The sequence below is a fragment of the Thermobia domestica genome, chromosome 1 (genome assembly GCF_964235325.1).
Source record: "Thermobia domestica chromosome 1, izTheDome1.hap1.1, whole genome shotgun sequence".
Lineage (NCBI taxonomy): Eukaryota > Metazoa > Arthropoda > Insecta > Zygentoma > Lepismatidae > Thermobia > Thermobia domestica.
The window spans coordinates 61015501-61039204 of NC_137454.1; the positions used below are offsets into that span (position 1 = coordinate 61015501).

Below are 23704 nucleotides of genomic sequence, written 5' to 3' on the forward strand. Positions count from 1 at the left end.
TCAACATAATTATAAAAGTGACGATAAAAAGAAAACTATTTCTTTATTTCATAAGTTTGAAGTGGAGGTAATGCATCTCCTTCAGAAGTTCGAAGTGAAGTTTCTCGTTAAGTACATTCGATGTTCCCTGATTTGATAAGTATCATCTGAGCACAAAGGGCAGAAGAATCAAGCAATTTAAGGACAATTTGTCAGGCCCAGACTGGGTTTTGTCCTTTCTCCTTAGGCACAAATATGTTGTTGCGCAAAATATATAGCATAATAATAATAGTGCTAATTTGAAAAGCAGCAAAAAATTCATAAATTAGAAATAAGCGGAATATATATATTTCGAGATTTTTTAAGTAGTTGTTAATTTCTATGGCATAAAAACTTTGGGGGCCACGGAGGCTCTGTGGTAGAGCGCTCACCTCTAGCGCCCGGAGTATCTAGTTCGATTCCAGTGGGTTTTGTGGTAGACAAACACCGTGTGCCTGGGCTTTCTTGGGGTTCTCCCGTTTCCTTCCACTTTCGTTGTCCCGTCATTATCATCCATCTCATCAACATCGTCTCCTTTAGCCTCGATGCATAATCGTAAGACGTTAAACTAAAAAAACAAGAAATAACCTTCGTAAATTATACTCGTAATTAAATAACAGGCACTTATCTTGTATCTGAAAGTAATTCATTCATTAATTCATTCTTTATATAATCTTGACACTTTCTGGGGCCTTGAATAATGCTACCTGTAGTTTCTCTTCTTTACTAAATATTCATCCTCGAAGATGATTTACCTGAAATATTTTAAGAACATAGAATCATCCGAAAATCTTACTTGAAATATTCGAAGAACACAGGGAAATTCTGTGATGAATATGTTAGCAAAGATGGGCAGCTAAAGGTAACATTACTTAAGAAGGCCCAAGAAAGGGTCGAAATTATACAAAGTGAATGCCTGTTACTTTATTATAGATGTGTATTTCTTAACGTCCATTAGCAAATATTCGTAAATTATATTTTACATTCCTGTCATTTTAAGCCGTTCGGAGCTTAATGCTGGGGAGTTTGTTTTAGTTTATTTATGCCAATATAACAATCAAATTTGAAAGGTAAAGGTAACCGTTTTTGTGTGCGTGCTTAAAAGAAAATGATACTATTAATTCCTGTTGTAATTAGAAATGGAACACACACACAAATAAGGATGTGGAAATTTGGAGCTTTTAGATTTGTTTTGATTTATATTACCCTTTGCAGGTAATTGGGGCATTGTCCGTCAAGGACTTTCTCATCTTGCTATTCCACGAGGATGGTCTTGGGGTGGCACAGTAAGTGATCATTGCCCCGTTTGGTGTGAAGTTTATACTGACACTATGAACAGTGAGAAACAGATCCCTAATGGTAGAGTGAAAGAATGAAATTTATTTTGTGGTTCTTAATTATTCTGCGGTGTTTTCTTCGAAAGATGATAGTTTATGCTTTTGTATCCTATTTTATAGGCACATATTCCAGTCTAGAATGTACCAAACCTACCATACATCGCTGTTAATTTTTTTTAAATAATGTAAAGTTGTATATCTGTATATCTTTTCTTGTCGATTAAGAGAGTATTTTTTACGTTGAAATTGTATATTGTATATAGTTAATAGATTTAGTGAAAAAATAAAACCGATCAATATGTTCTTTTGTAAATACTTAAGAAATCTTCCGTGTTGTCGATTTTAGGAGATATTAGTAATCGGAATGCCTGTTTAGTACTTCTTATAAATTTATTAATATTTGGACTGTATTTTAACGTTCCTTAGTGCCTACTTAGGACCTGCTAGAAATGCCACTTTATTCTAGTTTTTACTACGAGACGAGATTGTGACCTAGAATAATTAGCATTGCTAATCTTAATTACAAATAGAAATAGCTGAAAGTGATCTACATTTGTAAGCTGAAAAAAATGTAAAATATAGGATACTAGGTTACTTTGTGATGCTTCTGATATATTTCCTTCTGCAGAATTTGTAATACATCGTAACATAATGTTTAACACACTATTATTTGGAAATAGTTCATTATAAATAAGAAGACCTATTTTCTGTCGTTATGCGTGAATTAAAGCATATTCGTGGTATTTTAACTTAGCTATGAATAGATTTGTAAAATCTTTCAATCGCAAGAGAATATTGTTTTCCAGTTGAAACGGTAGGTAAATAGTGTAGATAGTCAGCTTTAAAACTGCAATACGAGTACATTACTCTGTACTAATTTGTACAAGACAAAAATAATCATGTTCAACACGTTATGGGCAGTTGCATTTTTCAAAGTAGGAGATAATTAAGATATCAGAATTCACACATACAGAGGAAATCAATCAAAAGGAAATTTTAGAAAAATTGCAGAGTATCGTGAATGATACATATATTTGGAAACCATAACATTTAAGTCGTAAAGTTATTTTGAACTTGTAAATTTATGTAAATAAACTATGGTGTGTATATAAAACGTTTACTACAACCCCTTTCTTAAATTCACCAACATTCACTGAAGTAAACCCAGTGAAATAGGGTAAAAAGAAAAGGAAATAAAATACCTAAAGTTGTTTATGTAAATATCTAAATGTGCTATACTACTTAAAGTTTGTTTGAATTTAGAATTATTTTCTTCGTATTTTTCTCTTGCAGTATTTATTTCTTGGTTCAAACTGAACTAAAATATAACTTAAAATAGTAAACTTTCAATCTTGGCTCCATTATTACTAAAACACAGAAGATTGATTGGATTATATCCAAACTATTTTCAACATGTACTTACCCTATGAAAAGGCACGTCACCCCATTGGCTTTTCCATTGATCACCAGCATTTTACAATATCAGTCTACATCACAATTTCCACTACAACAAACTACGTTGGAGCAAGGCATAGGAATTCTATCTCATTCTTTTTCGTAGGTTTTCCATATTCCTGTGAGGGCAATATTATGGACGTAGTTTTAACAGTCCAAATGCGTAGAAATCCATTGGACTGGCTTCAGAGTTATTTACGGAATGCCATGAAATGGAATAACACAAATTCTTGTCTCTTGTGTTATGTCATGAAAAAAACGAAAAGAGTGGGTGAACACTTTGTCCACGTGGATCTGCACGTTGTTCTGTTTGCTCCATACAAACGAGGGATACTTTTCTGATAAATTGGAATCATGATGGATTCCTTGAAATAGGCAAATTTATCTTTGTTTCTACACACCTTACGTACTTTCAACTTTCCCTAGCAACCGAATCTAGTGACAATCGTGATTTCACAGGGAATTTTCCTTGCACTGGCAGTAAACAAACCTCGTGACATCCCTTGCCAGAGGTGTCACAGAACTTAATTGCCAGAATGTTACCATGAGATAAAATGTTACACGTGAGATAAATGTAGGCATCATCCAATGTGACAAGTCTTCCAGTCTGGACTTCCCTCCAGAGTCTTTTGTATAGTTTGCGGCAGTTTGTCTTACGTTCACTAATATGACATAGTAGGAAGTTATGTCTGACAATTGACTGCACCAAATTTAATCTCTATACCATGTCACCTTGAGGTGGTGGATTCTCTTTGGATGCCAGTCGACGAATTTCACGAAGCAACTCAGACGACATTTTCGCTGGAAATCTCGGAGAGCTTTTTTTGTTGGTGAATGTTTGTGCGTAGTCGCCTTTTGTACTTACGTGGCCAACGTAATTAGTTGTGATTACACTTTCCCAACACTTTCACTGTTCGGTTGTACGAAAAATGTGCGTGAAAAAGAGCCATGATGTACCCTTCAAAATAACAGTTCACTCTTTGTAGCATTTTACTAGCATCAACACGACTTCGACACGTCAAGCTAAGGCACTCATAACGACGGTGGTTTCATGTTTCTGTCGCAGCTAGACAGGCGGCAGCAGCGTTGCCAATCGATTGAATATAAACTGATCAACCTTCTGTAATTATAATAATTTTAAAAGCAAGAAATACTTCCATCAAATACAGAGTGATGAAACTGAAACTAAATTTAAGGACGAACCAGAAATAGTTCGTTTCATTTGTTACATAAGGAGCCCTGTAGATACATTTATATTCAGGTATTTAAATTTTGAAAGTTGCTTTCAGAAATTTGTGACATTTCGTCATGAAGTTTGATGTAGCCTATCTCAGGAAATAAAGTCGCCGTAAAAGTATTAAGAATATATAAATCTGCTTCCATGTTGAGAGGTTTGTTTATTCAATATCAAAGAAGGAATTATGTATATATAATATATTTCAAATGTAGTGTTCGTTTAACTTGTGATATGCCACTTAAGCAACTCATTGAAGCGTGGATTAACAACATATCAAATTACGATTCTTCATAGATTTGAATATGTAATAATACTCTCACATTGTGTAGAAGACTTATTCCATGTATCCTTTCCAAAATATTAGATTACTACATGCCCTGTCCTGTCCTGTCTTTTATCTCCACTATAATTAAATATATTAAAACTAGAAGTACCGTTAATTTCGCAGAGGTGTATTTGTTTCTTAACAAATCATAAATTATAGAGCCGATTAGTATGTAAGAGACAGATAAAGGAGGGAATTTTCTGTAGCACTGTAAATACCTGTACTAGCAAAATCTGAACATTTACCAATGCTTTTTATTGTAAAATACATAGTTGCACAAGAAGCAACTTAAGTAGTATCTTGTACTCTATTTCTTACTACTTTCTTAGTACTTCATGTATATAGAGCAGAGCATTGTTCTATAAGCATAAATGCCATATTTAAGTAAAATTATTTATATTAGTAATGTAATAATACATCTCATGGGCTCAATTTTGAAATTATTTTGTAGAATTCAATGAGCCTTCGTACAAAATCGTTCTTTAAAGTAATTATAAGCTATATAGTTAGAAATGGAAATCTTTCTGAATAGAATGCATGTATGTTCATTAAAGTGGCATTTCTGGTACGTTCTGCAGAGTTCCAGCACTAAAAGAGTATAGAAAGAGTTATAAAGAATTCTTTTTATGTAGGAGTATATGTCTCGTAAAGATGATAAACTAAACTTGTTTTATACAGTCAGGTGTACATTGTTACCAATGATATTGATGTTTTGTGATTTAAAGTGATAATAGAACAGAGCTTCCAGAGTATGAACTGGCAGTGAGTTGTTGATAGAACTGTAAACTGTTGTTGATATTGTAGTGTTGAACAAAGAAAAAAATGAATTCTTGTTGGTTGAGTTTTTTTTTTCTGTACTATCGTTTTTTATATTTACCTTTTATAAATGGGTATTTTTTTTTAAGTAACGGAAGATAGTATGAAACAAATATCCCTTCTCTGCAGTATAGCGTAATGTTGTAATACATTTTTAATCACCACTAGCTGTTAATATGAATTTCGAATTTGTTTTGTAAAGTTCAAGGATGGAACCTTTGAAGTACCTTGAATTAAATTATTTCTATATTTAAAGGCTGCTTTTACGATAGCATAACCTTTACTATAAATTATCATTCCCAGTGACGGATCTAGCCCGGGGGAACCTAGAACCCCAGTTTTTTGAGTGAAATAATTTAAGCGGTGATTTATATACTTTTAAAAGTTTATAGTAAACTCATGATATACCTATCATAGTCTGGGATATGGCTGGCACCCGAGGTTTTTACCTTCTAGATTCACCTCTGATCATTCCTATTAAAACTTTCTCTAAGATTTTACCATTAAATTATAGCGGATTATTTACCAAAAAGTTGTGAAAACATAATCACACTCTTAAGGAAAGTAGATTAAACGTTTCATCGGATGGGGAGAAAAAGTAGTAGGAAAAAAAAGACAAGTTGCCGTGAAACGTTCAGCATTCTAATTGGATTTCAACATTGCATCCATCCGGATGTTCAACAACTATTACTTTTATTATTATTATTATTATTATTATTAATGTATATCTTCTTTTGTCCTTACTTCTTCCACTCCTGATGTTAAGAACAGTTTAGCAAAAGTATATTTAGTGTACTTTTTCAGTGCATGTAATTATGTTTTCACTGTTTTGTGGTAATTCATTTTATAAACTTCATTTTCAGTCAGTAGTTCTAATCTTATCCTATCAATATATTGAATTTTAATAATAGGATTTTTTTTTTTTTGGTATTCAATTGTAGTTCCCTGTGTATTCTAATTTTGGATATACATAGAGTTCACTGCGCAAACTATACATAAGTCACTGTTTTGTTTTATCGCTTCTTGTTCGTATTTATATTTAGTCCTCTTTTCATATAGTAGACATATAGAATTCACTCGAAAACATAAACTTTTAAGACGTGCTTATTTTCGTTTTGTCACAGATAAACTTAATTGAAAATTGCTTGTGCTTATAATTTCAAAATTATTTGTTATAATCTTGGGTACATTTAAGTATGTTCGTCATTTTAGCATGTTTTCTGCGGGATGCGAGATTATTGTTCTTAAGTGCTTAGGTGACCCGAATAGAAAGAATGAAAGCTTGTAAATGATTTTTTTTTTTTTAATGTAACGTCCCACGATTATGCTCTTTAGACTTAAGGTGAGAGTTGTATACAAGTGTTAGCTTGTTTTTTGAATACCTGAGAATGCCACATTCACAGGGTGTGCCCCGCCAGAGGTTCACTGTTATGTTCCGTGGTGAGCTTTCGGTTATACAGAAAAGAGATTAAACTGTACGCTTTAACTGTTCGTTCTAAATAAGAAAATACGTTTTATACCATTTCATATCAATCAAAATATATATACTTTGATTTACGTTTTTCCAAGAGGTACGTTATGTTTACCATATATCTTACAAAAAATATCTTATAAGAAAGTGTACTTCTGGACGAAATTTTGGGAAATTAACTGTCGAAATGTAAAAGTGAGTATTAAACTACATTTACTTACAGTTACCGTTATTTTTGTTACGTCTGTGACAGAAGTTCGTTCAGGAAGAAAATTGTTAAAAGGAGTCTGTTTTAATATGTTCTTGCTATCAGTCAAGTTTCCTTGTCCATTTAGTTAAAATATACAACTCCACAACCATCAGAGGAATAAATTAAGCCTTGGATGTAAAGTTCCAGACTCATATTGAGAATTTAAGAAAATAAGCTGGATACATTATATTGATACGAAAGCAAATTATTATTGTTGAAGACTATAAAATTATTTTAACATAGCGTAGTCTTATTAAAAAATAAGTAGTAAATTTTGGGGTTGGTTGCTACTGCAACACCTAAGTGGGGCCTATGAATTTCAATATTGATTTCTTTGATCCCGAAACATTTCAGTTCTGAGAGAGAAGTCTCCCATCCAACTTCTTTTACAAATGTGCTAAAAAATCTGTGTTCAAAACAGCAATAAGTGAAAATCCATATTCTTCCTCCTCAGTGTGACTCTCGATTTACTATATTTACTTTGTCTTCCATTGATTCTACTAGGAGTAATTAAGGCTGTCCTTGGAATATCTTGTTAGAAGGATAAAGAATTATCGTCTGCGATAAGAAAGAAAAAAAAAAACTTAATCGCCATGAAAAAGACTAAGGAGTCTATTACCACTATATATATTATGTATACCTTTCTAAGGATGCAGCCTTATGTACAGCGTGAACCACTTAAAGTAACTCCTCCTTGTAACTTATGAACTAATTGACAAAAAATAACTGAATTTTGTACCAAGTAAATATTAGAAGACGGAAAAGGTTTGACATACTCGATAATACTACTAGGTAAACTGTGTTGCCATCTCAATATAAAGTTTTATTTTTTCAAATGGAACTACGTCAGGTTATTACATATTTTAAATCTACTGTAAAACGAAACATTAAAATAACACACTTCTTAATTCAGTGTTGCCAGCTAAGCAAGTACGAGTAATGATGCTAAGAATTGAAAAATCCTACTGCGTAAGTCATATAAGTAATATCGAAATGATACAAATACAAAGCCGAAAATGTGAGTAGAAAAAAAAAATGAAGGCTAAAAATAAAGAATTTTTATAAAATTTTCGCAAAGTTCTATTTGAAATATTCTTGCTAGTATTTATCAAATGACGTTTAAGGAAATTTAAAATGAATTTTGAAAAGTACTTCGGGACTTAAACTTTTCCTTAATAAATGATATGTGGTGATTTTTTTAAATACCTATTTCATGAAGAGATCATCTGTAAAATTCATAACTATGTAGAGATGGGATATTTTGTTTGTGTTGATCGGTATAAACCAAATTTTTAAGATTGACTATGCGCTATGAAGCAATTATTTTTTTCAACTAACTCGGATCGCGTACTACTAACTCAAATGAGATGTGTTGTTTTATTACGGTTCAAAATACTACTACTAGCAAAGACAATGGATTATGGTTCGATGTTTTTTTTTAATATGTAAGATTATGATTGAAACAGGTTGCATGGTTCTGCAGTTTCCGAAAGTTTGACTAATAGTTTCAAACAAAGAATACCTGATACACACATTTTGAGTAGTGGTACGTGTACCTTTGTTGAAAACAATTAAACCAAAAGCGTGCGTAAGACTTTAAACTTTAGCTTGGTAAATATTTATAAATATTTTCAGTCTTGTGTTCATATAAATGTTTACAAAGGGAGCACTTTGCCTTGTAAATATATTGAAAGTAAGTATAATGTTAAAACATTTTTCTTCTTTTTAAAGAGAGAATTCTTCAGATGTGCAGTATTAATATATAGTTTTATGTCGAGGTTAATATATTGATTAGAGTTTCATTTTTATCACTGTATTGTCACAATTTTTTCTATGTTTTTGTAACTGTGCATCTATTGTTTACATGAAATTTTGTATAATAATATATATACAGGATGGGTCGAAATCGCTTTTCCCAATATATGAAGAATATTTGCTTTGGGGAAAGCAGTTTTCTATCCACACTTTATATGCTGTGCAAAATCATCTTTTCGAAATTTTATTTTTTGCTAGTGGAATTGCTCTTGCATATTTTTATTTGCACAATGAAGATGTACAAAACCTTAGTTATATATTAACTGATCTAAAAGAAACTATGAATTACGTTAAGATAGGTTTACAATAATCGGGGTATTAATTTTATAAGGTTTTGATGTAATCTGAAAATTCAAAATTTAAGGAACATCTATAGGTATTCCATAAACACCAGTGATTTATGACGTTAGTACGAGAGTTTGAATTACTTTTCTTAATGCTGTGTAATAGTAACTGAGTAAATTATTAACATGTTTTATAGTATTTAAATTTCTAATATTTGAACCCCTGTAGTGCTTAAAACAAATACAGTACACTAAGAACTACCTATAATTTCAAACGTTGACGAATGTCCTTCTCTAAGGAATTTATATATTTAAAAATGTGTTATTTGCGTTCTGTTTTTGTTTTTAGTTGTGTTGCATAATAAAGATAGATTATTTAAAAAATTAAAAAAAAATACAGCATAAGTATCTGAATCAAAACGTCCTAGTGTTATAACTGAAAGTTAATCGAATCTTAGGCAAATAAAATGATTATTACTTGTGGGCAAACTAGGATTCTGTCGACCGTTATTTCAGAAGTTTGTTTCTTCTGGCTATGCATGAAGAGAATTGTTACACGTATAACAGTGTAGTTTTAACATGGAGTTGTACTACTCTTTATTTATGGCAATGTATAATTACCATTTTGTACGAAATCTTGTAGCAACGCTTCATGATATGAGAAGTAAACTGTTGATGTATATTGTCTCGTCCGGTACTAGAAATGTATCTAAGTAACTTCTTATGGAGAATTTAATCAAATTTACCGCTAGATTTTACAACAGTAGGTTTGTTTCTAAGCAGTTTTTAAAATATATCGTATTTGTTGGCTAATACAATACTTTTCTGGTAATTTATGTAAAATAATTAATGCCAAAGAATGGAAAAACATGTAAACATTAAAAGCGTTGCCACACATTAACAAAAGTGTGAAATCTATAGGTTAACATTGATTTGTGCAAATAAATCTGTTTCTTATTAAAGTATGAAACTATACTGAAAATGTTGTTCTGTTTAAAAGCATAGCAATTTAAGGGCACTTCTGACTTATTTAGAACTGCAATAGCAAACTATTATTTAGCTAACAGCATATGAAAAAAAAAAGACAGCTTTCCTTGAGAGGTAGTTCTTGCGAGATTAAACTAGAATGCTATTACAAGTTATAGTACTTTTGAACTCACAAGTTCTCTATATGATAGTACTGTTTTCAGTGTTCCGAGAAGGAGAAAGTTCCATAAGTAAATGGCATGTTCTACATTTTGTAAATCTAGAATTTCGACAGTACATCAAACAAATTTGCCAGTCGATTTAAGTATGTGTATGTTTTCTGTGTAATCAATAACGATTAACATAAAATGGGTTTAAAATTTGGAACATTTTCGATCCAATGTTAAGAATCTTTGTCCTTTATAGAGAATATAACTTTATTTTTAAGTAAAAGCGTATCTAATCCTTAAAAAATGAGACACAATTCTTGTAACTTTTTTGTTTTTTTAGAAAGGAAAATTACATATTTATTAATACTGCTTACAAATTGGTATTTGCATTGAGGTGAGTATTAAGATTAATGTTAGATTATGTAGCAGAAGGATCTTTGAAAGATGTAGCTGCACAAAATTCATACTGAAAGCAGACGTGAGTGTAATAATGGCGTTAAGTGAAATATACTTCGTCCTTCCTTCTGTTATTTTGATTGTTGTCTGTTGTTTTCTGTTATAAAGTTATTGTGTACCAGAGCTCAAGCAAAAAGTATATAAGTTTAATATAGTACTCGGTACTTGTGAAGAGCATTTATCGAAGAAACATAATCATATCACATCTTTTGTACAATAGTTACAGAACGTAATTTGCCTTTTTGAGGGAGGCAGTAAGTACAATCAGAGAATTTAATGTTTGTTAATACTCCATACTTGTTGGTATCCTGTGTAAGGTCATTATTATGCATATAAAGTAAACTATGTGACCAAAGGTTTGTATAGTAAAATAAATTATTTGGTTAAATAACTAATCAGATTCTATATATCGTATATTTAGTATTTAGTTTCTTGTAAGAAAGAAATTATAGATTTACTTAATAAGAGTTTAATTATAAAGTGTATATTATTTATTTGTGTAAAAAATATGTGCAATTGGCTGCCAATGTGATACTTAAAATAAATTAGATAGAAATGATGTTATGTGTATAATTTATTTCTATTATATTATGTGTTATGCATACAATATTATAATGAATAAATGATTGCCTGCAGCCTGTGAAGGGCTTTAGACGACCAGATGATGCATGTTTTAACTGTACAATGTTGTCAGCACATCGATTATCATTAACGATACCGTTATTTTCAATTTGACAAACTACTGTAATTTTAATTAAAGATTCGAAAAGAATACTGTAAATCGCAAGGACTTTTGTATTTTTTTTTTCCGAAGCGCAGATTCTACCGAGAAAATAGAAAAGTACTTAATGCTTTTGTTTCAAGTACAGTACTTTAAATCCGTCCAGTACCGGAACCACACTAATGAAAGTGGAGCGCTAGCAGTATTGATCACATATACGGAGGCTAACTTGTGCTCATAGTGTTTAGATATTAAGTGAATCAGTTCCAGTTACATTGTCGTTACTGTCTCAGCTACTTAGCTCTACATTCCAACAATACTATCCAAAGTTAGTGAATAATTTTCATTAAGTATAATTAAAATACGCGAAATATCACATATTCTAAACAACTGCGTAACAGGTTTCTGTCAAAATCAAATCACCGTAAATCATAGAGAGTATACAGAGTCTGATCAGTTTCCATTGAAACAATTTGCAGACCTGTGGAACTGAATTTCACAAAGCAACAAAACGTGTATCAGTATCTCAGCTGTTGTGTGCCAAAGTGAAGCTGTTGTACTAAGTAAAATGCCGCCGAAAAATCTCTTTTGGGGAGGATATGTCATGGATCTTTTCCATGTAAACTATAACATTTCCTGCATAGTAGAACATTGTCGCAACAATGTATGTGGTAGAATGGGCCATTGTTAGCAGTCGCATTACAAAATTTCAAATGTAGTGGTCTCACCCCGACACACACAGCGCGTAATATCCACTAAATCTTTACAGGATTAGTGTAATGTATTATTTTTGCATAAAATGTGTGAAAATAGTTGTAATCTGGGAAAAACTATATATCTGAAAAGTGAAAATATCGAGCGTTAATCTAATATCTTAGCTAAAAGAATCAGATAAATTGGCAAAATTATATTATTCCGATAAATAATTGCGAGTGGAAATGTAGGCGTAAGACATCACAGCAATCAACCTTAATTCTGAACTACAGTTTCTTCCAAACCACACTTTTGGGGATAAAATTGGGAAACATGAAATGTGAAACGAGGTTCCAAATAATTTGAGTATTCTAATGTTGTGACTAGAAATGGGCAAAACCGGATTGTAGAAAGAAACTAAATCCGAAAAACCGACATTTCGGTTTTCTCCAAGACCGGTTCGGTTTTTCACCAAAACCGGTTTCGTTGAAACTTTTCGGAACACATTAAATTATTTCTGTGGAAACTGAATCGGACTCCGGAGAACAAGGGAACACTATTCTGGTCAGAAACAGAACCAATTTTTTGAAAAAAAAAAAAAAAAAAAAAACGGTTTCGAAGACCGAAACCGAATCCGGTGAAAACCGAACTAGTTTTGGAGAAAATCGGTTTTGGTGAAAAACCAAACAGGTTTTTCGGAAAACCGAAACCGGTTTCGGGTTTCTCCAAAAACCTGTTTTTGTGCCCACCACTAGTTGTGACAAATTGTTGTGTGTTTATGACTTCCGGCATAGTAAATAGATAAGATTTCACTAACCTTTGTTCGTGATGAATTGAAGATTAAGTCCTGGGAACGAATATAACCATTAATAACTTTTTTCCGTACTTCAACTAACTCTTAATCCTTCTTTTTCTTCGATTACTGAACCGGAAGAGTTTTGGGTGTTATATGGTATACATAGAATTCTGCTGAATTAAAATTCTAGAGGTTACATCGAAGGTTCGAGAATAAAGACATTCTCCAGAACTCCGGAGAATATAAGGAAAACTCTTCTATAATTTCTGATATTCATAAAATCTGTTAAACCTGTCTATTTCACATCATACATAATAAAATACGCAGAACCTTAGTGAGCACACGTAACATCCAGTTGCGTCGCCTTGTGCAGTTCGTAAGAGTACGTGAATCACCAAATATCGTGCGCTGTTTGTTGCTCCTTAAAATATGTAATAACATTAGAATAATATTATATTGTTTCGTTTGTACTCTTTGCTTGTTTTACCCCGTGCGTATATGATTCCATCATCACATCACGTTCGCAACAGGGCAGCGAGCGTAATAGACTGTAGAATGTACTGTGTGCAGTACAAAAGGGAAACTCGGGCAGCTGATAGGAGGAACTGTTCAAATCAATTTGAACGAGTAGCGTTGACAGCTGTTGTTGACTTATTTCCAGTAATATAGCGCTTTAAACAGACTCAAAGAATGAACTGTAGTTTAAAATAGAACATAGCAGTAGTCAGTGGCGGCTGGTACTATATGTTGCATGGTTATGCACCCGGATATTTTTTAATACTCAAATATTTTTAAGTATTAAAGTAGTGTATCAGTAAAAAAAAATAAACCTTTGCTCTTGAGCGCAAAATAGTATTGATGCATTTCTTTAAAAAATTAAATTAAAAAACTGAAAGAAAGAGAATGATTTACATTTCCAGTTGCAGAGATCGTTGCCACTGGAAGCAGTAACATCGTGCATATGGCAGCGAGCTCCTACTCTTAACATGGGGAAGTGGATTTATTCTTGCGTCGCTCCTATCTTCCCGTATTGCCCGCTTTCAGTTGCACCTTCTCCCGCAACTGGTCAGCTTCTGTAATAGTTACGAATTCCTCCGCTTGGCTCAATTGAAGAGTGAGAGATACACAGACGCTCGGAAGAAAGAAGTTATTCACAAAACACGAACTCGCAAAGAACAAATACAGGTCTGGTGGTAGCAGGGACGGACCTAGGCTGAAAGTTTGGAGGGCGGTCGTTCGAAGTCAATAGATTTTATTTAACATTTATAATACAAAGGTGAAAATTCTTGGGATAAGTTTTATTTTTAAAATAAAAAAAATCCTATTCCAGGGGGGGGGGGGGATCGAGTCTCGAAGAAGAAAATGTCTTACCACTGGTCTAATTTCTAGCTCTCTCTCTTTCGTGCACATGATCCCGTGTTCGATTTCCGGCGGAGAGCGTAAAAACTTAATCTCAAATCATTCACTTTCAATAATCATCTGTCTTCTTTAGCCTAATTTGCTGGAATGTTAAACTATTTTTTTTTTCCCGAAGGCAAACATCTTAGATCTCATGCTTCCTTACAGTAGAACAGCAGACAAATATACGTGGTTTCTGAAAATGAACTTTTTGTTCCTTATATTCATACAAACAAATGCTAACAAAATGCATATTGTCGGAGGAGAGAGGTGTTTCTGTACCCTAAAGAAAAGAAAGCGGAAAATATTTGCAGTAGCGATGCTTTCTATTCAGAAAAACTTGGCGAGTAGCATTTCAGATTTCAATAAAGTCACAGAAAAATGTGAAGCCCAAAAGATGGAAGAGAAGATGGACCTTCCATTCTAAAATAATGCATAGTTTATATAATTAAATAATTTTGTTTAACTGCGTGCATGAATATATGCAATTTTCTTGCTTTTCTTCTTCTTTTTGGGTTAACGCCATTATTCATGGCTTACAGCACATGCTACATATTCGATTTATCTCTTGAACATGAATGTAGAAGTTTTGTATATGGGTAATTCTAAAAATAGGGGGAAAATGCTGTCTCCAGTTAATATTTTTTAAACCAAGGATACTAATTGCTCAGAAATTGAAATATATATGTAATTCAGTTACATTAACAATGCCATGTACATTACTTCCTCAAAATGTACTATTTGTAGAAAATAGCTTGGTACGAAATTTAAAAGTAAATGGAGAATGTCATTAGCATGGCTGTAACGAACTACATTTTCACTTTTTTTTTTCTTTCTTCTAAAGTAGCTGTTTGTATCCGTACGCCTTTGATATTAAGCGACAACTTTTAGGCGATGTTCAACTTTACTGAGCTTCAAACATAGCTTCGAGTCTTTATATATTCTTATTTTACAGACTTTAAAAATTTTGTTCCCATTTCTGCAGTCGTCAGCAAAGGCGTATTTTAAATTGATATGCCGTTCGCTGGAAAGAGGAATATGACCTGGCAACCATGCGACTAGAACGGGTTTCGTGTATCCTTTGTTGGTCAGTGCAGTTGGAGGGAAACTGTTGCCCAAGGTAGACATTACGTAAGTATTTGTATGATTTTCCGGCAGGGTGGCAAAGTAGATTGTCAATAGTGTGGAGACTGTGGAAATCAAAGTATTTATTAAATCAGTGCGATATTGTTTCTGTAAATTAATATATTAGGAACTTAAAGTATTCAAGTAATATATTTAATAATTTGTGGAAGGGGTGGTTGTAAAGGCTCGATTAAATGCAATTTCGTCATTAGCATGGAAATTTTGGCGTTAATTTATATTCTCTTGTAATTTATTTAATTTGAGGTTTATTATTGCTTTCCTGAGAGTATTATTTGTCTTTTTAAAATAAACTTGCCATGTTACGTGATACACAAGTGATTGACAGGCACATACCCAGAAATTGTTTTTGGGGAGGGTCCAGAACTTTACTTGCGGATTCTAATTCATAGTAGGAGTTTAAATTACATAGAAAATGTTGACTAAATTTTAATTCGAGAAATTTTAATTTTCAAAACTAGTGGGATCAAGAGAGAGGAGTCAAGGCTAGGGATAGGCAGTGGGGATTATACCCAAAGAAAACCATTTAGGTGTTTTGGGCTTATATCTGAGTTTTCTATAAAAGCTCTTTTCTATTAGCACATGACAAAGGATGTCTGTTTGCTTTGTGTTTGAAGTTGTATTAAAAGAGAATTAAAGATTAAAGTGTAGTGTGTCCCTGTAGCCAGCGAATTGCACACTATGTACTGTACAAAGGAGCATTTAAGTACGTCACAGAAATTTTCTTTCAAAATGGCTTAGAACTTTGATTTGATATTCTAATGTGTTTCATACAAACCCTAGATGTTAAACTCATTTTATTAAAATCAATGTAGAGTAAATTGGAAATAATTCCTTTTCTAGATCAAACTTCAGAAATAAATAAAACAGATCCCCTTAGTTCAAAATTATCGGGAAAATGATTCTGGATCTATGTAATAGCTAGTAGCATAAATTTAAACTTGCATGTGAGGTGGTATCTTGATTTTAGTAGATGTTATATGCGTAAGTGCTGGGAATATGTTTTCCAAAGAATTATAAAAATACATTTGTGTACCATACCCTTGTATATTTATTGAATATCATTGTCTTGCAGACAGCAGGAAATAATTATCGAAGTGACAGTGAGAAAAAATAAATAAATTATGACCGATACAATGACTGTTCCTAAGAAATTTCGCTACTTGACAACTTGACTCCTGAAAAAATGGACAGTAAAAGCCATAGTTAAAAACCAAAATGAGAAATACAAACCAACAAGTATAAAAGAGCGTGTTCCGAAAAATTAATTTTGATGAATGCCAATGTAAATTTTGAACGTTTATAGCGAGTTTTATTAATCGAGGAACCTTTAACACTAATCTTCTACTTTGTGATAAAACTTTAATAGATAATACAGTGATGATTTATGTTTAAAAATACATAGCGTATTAGATTAATGTGTACAAACAAAATAAGGGCAAATACATGATGCTAAAAGAAGAATGCCTCTGGAACTTTGGCCAAAAGCCCATAGTTTCGGAGATTTGGGCTGCCGAAAGCATGAAAAAATGAATTTTAGAGACCTCTTTATTAAACAACTATCCAACATAATGAGTGTGGCTTAATAAATCACTTAGGAAGTCCTGCAGGTTATATTTAAAAATGCGTGTACAAGAGGTTCCTGCAACAATAACTAATAATGAAATACTGTTAGTTCATTATCCCTTTGGGGAATCCCTTGCGCACACATCGCACAGTTGGAAAATCCATTTTTAAATCGAATAGGTATGACTTCCTAAGTGATTTATTAATCAGCACTCCGTATGTATGATAGTGTTTGAAACATAGGTCTTGGAGATACATTTTCCCACGCTTCAGCCAGCCTCTAACTTCAAAACTATGAGATTTTGGACAAAGTCTGTTTCCTTGTTTTTAGATCAAATATCTGCCCTATATTTTTTTTTAACCCCTTAATCTCAAACTTTATTTATTTACTGTATTGGTGATCTTCACCTGGCGCTTCACTATTGTATTTCCCAGTATCACTGTAACACGATGGGCAGGAAGAAGACCGCCATTAGCAGAAAGAACGTCTTAAGGAAGAAACGAGAATGTGAAAGGCGACGAAGGGAGAGAATCAGGAGCGACCCTGTTAGGCTTCAGCAACTGCAAAAGAAGAAGCACGAAATATATGAACGTAGTAAACTGTCAGGGAGAATAAAACTCGTGGCAGACATGACTGAAAGAGAACGCCAGCGTCAAAGACGTGTATGGAGAGTTGCACAGAGATTATCAAGACAACGTAAGAAGAAGGAAGAAATTTTGCGTAATCAACTACGAGATAATTCTCTTCCAACAAGTATTGACGAACCTATAAATGCAAACATTGTAGATGTTATACCCTCATCCTCTACAGCTCCTACCCCACCTGTTCCAAAGTAACCCAGAATCTTCCATTATACTTTCTGAAAGTGGACAAAAGAAAAAAGGTCGTAAATTAGTGAGACGTGATCGCACAAAAACATACAAAAACTGAAGAAGATTTTAATTGAAAATGAGAAACTTAGAAAGAAAGTAGAGCCAAATATAAGAGTAGGTACCTGCGTTTGAAGGGAACTAACTCCAAGACGATGAAGAGCAATTCTGGAACTCCAAGAACAAAGGTGAATAAATTTCTAAAAGGGAGAAATGTGCCTCCAGATGTGAGAAAGAGGCTTATTTTTGGTGAAGTTTGACAATTCGAACTTGAAACAGGGTTTAGAAACCTACAGACTAAAGAAGCTAAGCAAATATTTACAAAGGTGATATCAGGAAGAATACTACGAAAATACAGACTACTGAATCAGGCTAAGCAATTTTTAACATACAAATTGTGTACATCTAACATAAAAGTTCGTACTTCGAAATATTGTAATAAACGAGAGAAAAGTGCTAAAGCTTTCTTCGTTAGAGATAAGATTCAGGAAAATGATGAAAATTCCACACTGTGCCCAGGGAAAAAAGACACAATTCGAAAAAGTGGCGCTACAATACAGAAACGATATCTAAACGAAAATTTGAAGAATTTGCACTCAAAATTCAATCAAAAGGGTTCATTTATCGTAAGTTACAGTACCTTTTGTAGGTTAAAGCCATTCTGGATCGTTCTTCGAAAAATTGGTGCTAGAGATACGTGCCTCTGTGTAAAACACAAGAATATGCTCTTATTGGCTAGAAGGCCGTGTTCCTTAAATGTTATTGAGCACACTAATTTGGAAGAAATATTATCTTATATGACTTGTAATGATTACCGAAATGTGTCTTTGAAGAAACTGTGACAAATGCCGAAGCAAACGATTGACGAATCATAATGTTACTGACCAGCTAACTACTCACAAGCAGTGGATATCCAAGAAAGAGAAAAATGTAACAACAAAGGTGGTGAGATAACAGTTCACAAGACAAGTAAAGATTCAATCGAAATGTCTGTCAAAGATATGGTGATATCTTTTGAATCTTCATTGGATGCCTTCCTTCATCATGTTCTGAATATTAAACACCAGTACCTTACCATGAAGAAACTGAGAGATAACGTTGGCTTAAATGAACTTCTACTACATATAGATTTTTCTCTGAATTATGAATGTAAATATGCTGCTGAACCTCAGTCGGTTCACTTTGGTGCTTCCCATCAACAAGTTACACTCCATACTGGAATTCTGTACACAAAAAAATATAAGAAAGCATTTTGTTCCCTTTCTGACAGCCTCCGCCATGATCCTTTAGCAATCCTGAAGCATTTACAACCTGTTCTGAAAAAATGCCTAGACATGTTCCCCTAAGTGACGACCGTTCATTTCCTTTCGGGTAGTCCGAGCGCACAATATCTCAACAAAATAATGTTTGCCATTATTGGGAAGGAACTTCCAAACTTGTATCCACAAGTGAATGTCATTACCTGGAACTATAGCGAAAGGAAGTTTGGACATGGAAAAGGTGTTCCTGATGGAGTGGGTGGTATTATTAAAAGAATATCTGATCGATGTGTAGCCCAGGGTGAAGATGTCAACGATTTCCATTCACTGTTGAATGTGTTGGAGAAAAATGTCAGATATACAACTTTTTGCCGTGTCCTCAGGAGAAATTACAAACACAGAAGAACACTTGGCTACTAAAGCAACAGAGTTGAAAGTAAAAGGTACCTTACAAGTTCATCAGGTTTTGTGGAATGGATCTTCACGCACCATGTTGTTTTCGAAGCTTAAGCTGCTTTGATTGTGATTCTAAATCAAAATGTTCTCATTATCATATTGCTTCACGCCAGATTAAAAATAATGTGGAGTAGTTGTTCACTTTTGTGGCAGGAGAATTACTTCCTGCAATGTTATATCTCAATTTTACATTTGTACCGTGTTATGCAAAAATGAACTAAGCGCCAAACTTTGAAAATCCACGTAAATGCGACGATTGGTTCCTGATAAGCATTAGAACGTTTTGCACAATCGAAAAGAGAGGAAATTCAACACCTTTCAAAAAAAAAGTCACTTTTGATTACGGCTACATTAATGTTGGACATCAACCTTTATACGTAATTTTCTTAAAAGTATGAAAGTGGCGCTTAGTTCGTTTTCGCAGGACACGGTACATTTGAAAGTTACTATTGTTTTCATATTGCTTCACGTCAAGTTAAAGATTATTATGCTGTTGTTTACTTTTGCGATAGAAAAAGTACTTCCTACAAAGTTTTGATCATCAGTGTCAATTCTACTTGTGTAACTTACTATTTACATCTTATGTTATGAATGTACTCATCTTTATGTTTAAAAATACTGCTTATAAAAATGGTGTAACGATACAAATTGGTGTAATTTCTGATTTTGCAAATAGTCATAGTAACTGTAATTTTTAACTTAAACTTCAGCAAAGAAAAACAAACATTACAACACAAATTGTCACCTACGACCGTAATTAACCAAAGAGCAGATTTCTAACTATTACTATTTGCAAAATCACGTAGCACACCACTTTCTATCGGCTATTGTGTGTACTTTGTCATTAGCATGGATTAATATTTCACGTGAAAACAATATTTTTAAAAAAACTAAAGTTATGGAGATTAAGCTCAGCTTAGTATCAAAACATACTTCTAAACTGTATCTGAACTTACTGAAAGAAAATGAATGGTATTAACAAATATATATTTTTGTTACGCTTTGTTTCAAACACTTCTTGAAACAAAAGCAATATATATTTTTAGCACTTTTATTTCTCAATGTTGCCGCTAATTTGAGAATTACCCATATAAATAGTGTATAGACGTACATTGATAGTGGTTGTTTGAAAAAAAAAAAAAAAGGAAATAGCATATATTAAATCAATATTAGAGAAATGCTTTAGTCAATAATATACAAATAGAGCTTTAAAGACTTTCCTCTTCATATTTCCTGATTTTTTTTTATAAGACTTAATAATGCTGGGAGAGGGGAACACTTGCGCACAGTGTTGAATTCAGACATTTTCACATGGGGGAATGTGAACTCCTCAGGGGGAAGCGGAGTTTGGGTGAAGTAATTTCTACATTTTGTGATTGAAATTTTGAGTTTCTCCGGGGGGAATAAATTTTCTTCGGGAGTACATTACCCCCGGGCTACCCCTGAATTCATCCCTGCTTGTGCGTACCTAATACCTTTGATACTGCAACATTGCAACCGGTGCTTGTACAGACCACGAACCGCTACTGGTAGTAGTATATAACTCATTCTTTCAATCACTTATCTACATTTCTTTTTCTCATTTTCTTGTAATTGAAAATACATTACTGGAACAAACAAAATTACGGCTTTCCGAGGTTGTACCAAGGGAAATGGGAGGTTTATAACCCTTCTGCAGAGATTCTTAAGTTAACGCAGAACAAACTTAAATTTTAATTTATTTTCAAGACTTTTAAAAATGCGTATAATCTCTGATTTTTCTTTAGGCTACGGTTTTCCTGCCTAAATAAACTAAATGTTTGTAAGAAAAGCGAATAGCTGATCAAAACATATTGTACTTTGTAACATTGCTACAATGGTAAAATCTCTCTGTATTGTGGGAACCCGAAGGAAATTTTGGAACTGATTTTTTTTTTTCAACATTCATCTTTAACACATGAAAAATAGAAAAAGACGAGTATTGATATTTGTAGTAATGTACGTTCAGCTGTAACACTTCTAAAAAATGCAGGAAGGTATTTTTCTTTGGAGGAGGCGGAACTTACTTCGGAGATTGTACTTTGTGCGCAGAAACATTATTTTCTCAATATATTTCAAAAGTGAAAACGTGTTGTGTGGTGATATACTGATTGATTTATAAATGCGTTTGCTGGTATTTATTATTTCTTGTCCATAATTTTTATCAGCTATGTACTGCTAGAATTTTTGGTAGATGTACGCTCAACCGTTTTCATAACTATAGCTTATATCCATCCATTACACCTCTCAGTTAAAGTAAATATATGCTGAACTATAAAGAAATTAGGTGGATATATTCCGTATATCCTCCTCGATACGTTTTTAGTGTTAGGTTTTCCTAAAATATTTTCTCAATACTTGTGAATCTAAGGCTAGTTTTAGACGGAAGCATTTATCGTAGCATTTCTCATAGCAAAAATCGTATCATCGATATCCTACCGTGTAAAGTAGCAAATGCTATAGCATTTCCCATGCCATGGCATATCCTATGGCATTTCTTGTCGATAGAACCTGCTCTATTTCGTAGCATTTTTTCCAGCATTTCTGGTTCGATTGCAGCGCCGTGGTGTGTTAAAAAGAAGCGAAAGACTTTGTGCCAAATAGCCATGCTCTTTGTTTTGTGTGGGAAATTGAATTGTAGTAAGCAAAAAATGAGTTGGATTAGGGGTGCTCTTTGTCCCCATACTTCTTTGTGATTTTCGTTTTTTAATATGATCGGCGAGAACTGTTGTTACAATTACTATAGCTTTAGCTAGCTCACGCTTAATTTCAGAGCCATAATTGCGCTCATCTCCAGTGATTTGTTTGCTACCTCGCGACAGATGCTTATCAAAATGCTACCGTTTAAAAGCACCATATACTTTTGATGTCATAGAATATTATATGACATTTTTGACAGCACATCTGCTACGAGAAATGCTACGATAAATGCTTCCGTCTAAAACTAGCCTAAGCCCTGTTCGATACTGAAGCATTTTTGGGAAGATTTCTTGTAAGAAAAGTCTTATCATTACCCTATTTGGTAGAGGATTCTGTTGAGTGATTCCAAACTACTGTATATCTTTCAGGGCACTGACGAATTGTGAAAGTTTAGGAAGAAGTTAGAACTTAATCGACCAAAGTTATCTATCATCTGGAGGTGAAACTAAGCTGTGTCGAAATTTCAAAGTTGATTTAAAGCTGTAAATGGCTGATAGATTATGAAATGAAAATATTATTGTTTTGCTTTTCTCGCGTCTTATATGAAGTAGTTAACAGTGGACCTGAATTGTGTAATATATTTGGGACATTTGATTGAAAAAATAAAGAAATATGAGAACTGTAATAAAGACATTTAAAATTATGCTGAATTTATAGTAGGGGAGCTTAAGGCAAAAAAATTGGCCAAACCCTGCACTTTGTGTTAAAAAAGTGCCACAAGGATATGTTGTTCCTCTGATCCAACTAAGCAGGAATCGAAGTGGCCCCACTCCGACAGGTGGCCAGAATCCAATATGGCGGCTATCAAAGATGGCCGCCTCTGCGAATTCATCGTGTTGGTTTTAGAAGCCTATATCTCCTGAACTAATAGTCCAATCTTCACGATTCAAAAAGTAAACGACGTAGAAGATAACAGGGTCTAATAAATTAGTAAAAGTTTTTACCTAACACTGAAATTAACCCCTACAGAAATTATTTAATTTGGAACTTTGCATTTCTTATTATGGAATATACTCGTATTTTTTTTAAAAAAAAATAAGTAAACGGCTGGGATTATCGAAAAAGATGTTGTATAACTTTTTAAAGAGTGTTAAATTATCTTTCGTTTGGTGTATAGTTCATTCAGATTGGTTAATAAACAACGAAGTTATGACAATTTAAAAATTCTCGTTGAGACTATTGATTTCCCCAAATTTCGAACGAGAGTTCATTTACCGTAATAAAACATCACTGATGGATGCGGCATTGTACGAAACAAATCATTCTCTTGTGATGTGTTCTTCATAAGTCCCATTTTCACCAGAGCACAAGGCAGCCTGACCCAGCAGGGTTATATGAATCCAATATGGCGGCTATTAATTATGATCCATAAAGATAAGTCTTTTTCGAAATATTGATTGAAGTATCTAGATTTATAAACAAGTACGACAAAGTAATAACAAACGTTTTTTTCTCCTCCATCCTTCTGCCCCACAGAGTAAGTA

The 23704-nt window shown here is 33.3% G+C and overlaps 1 protein-coding gene across 4 annotated transcripts in view; it reads left to right on the plus strand.

Moving 5' to 3' along the window:
* LOC145685251 (endonuclease/exonuclease/phosphatase family domain-containing protein 1-like) overlaps positions 1-15312 on the plus strand; it is a 48747-nt gene extending 33435 nt beyond the window's left edge. For 2 of the 4 annotated variants that reach the window (XM_081757616.1, XM_081757619.1), the window contains exon 10: positions 1234-11159. In XM_081757616.1, coding sequence (XP_081613742.1) covers positions 1234-1394 — 161 coding nt within the window. In that variant the 3' untranslated portion in view covers positions 1395-11159. Of the gene's footprint in view, positions 1-1233; positions 11160-15163 lie in introns of those variants that run through there. The other 2 variants (XM_081757625.1, XM_081757628.1) reach the window with 2 other exon arrangements.
* Positions 15313-23704: the final 8392 nt, after the last annotated feature.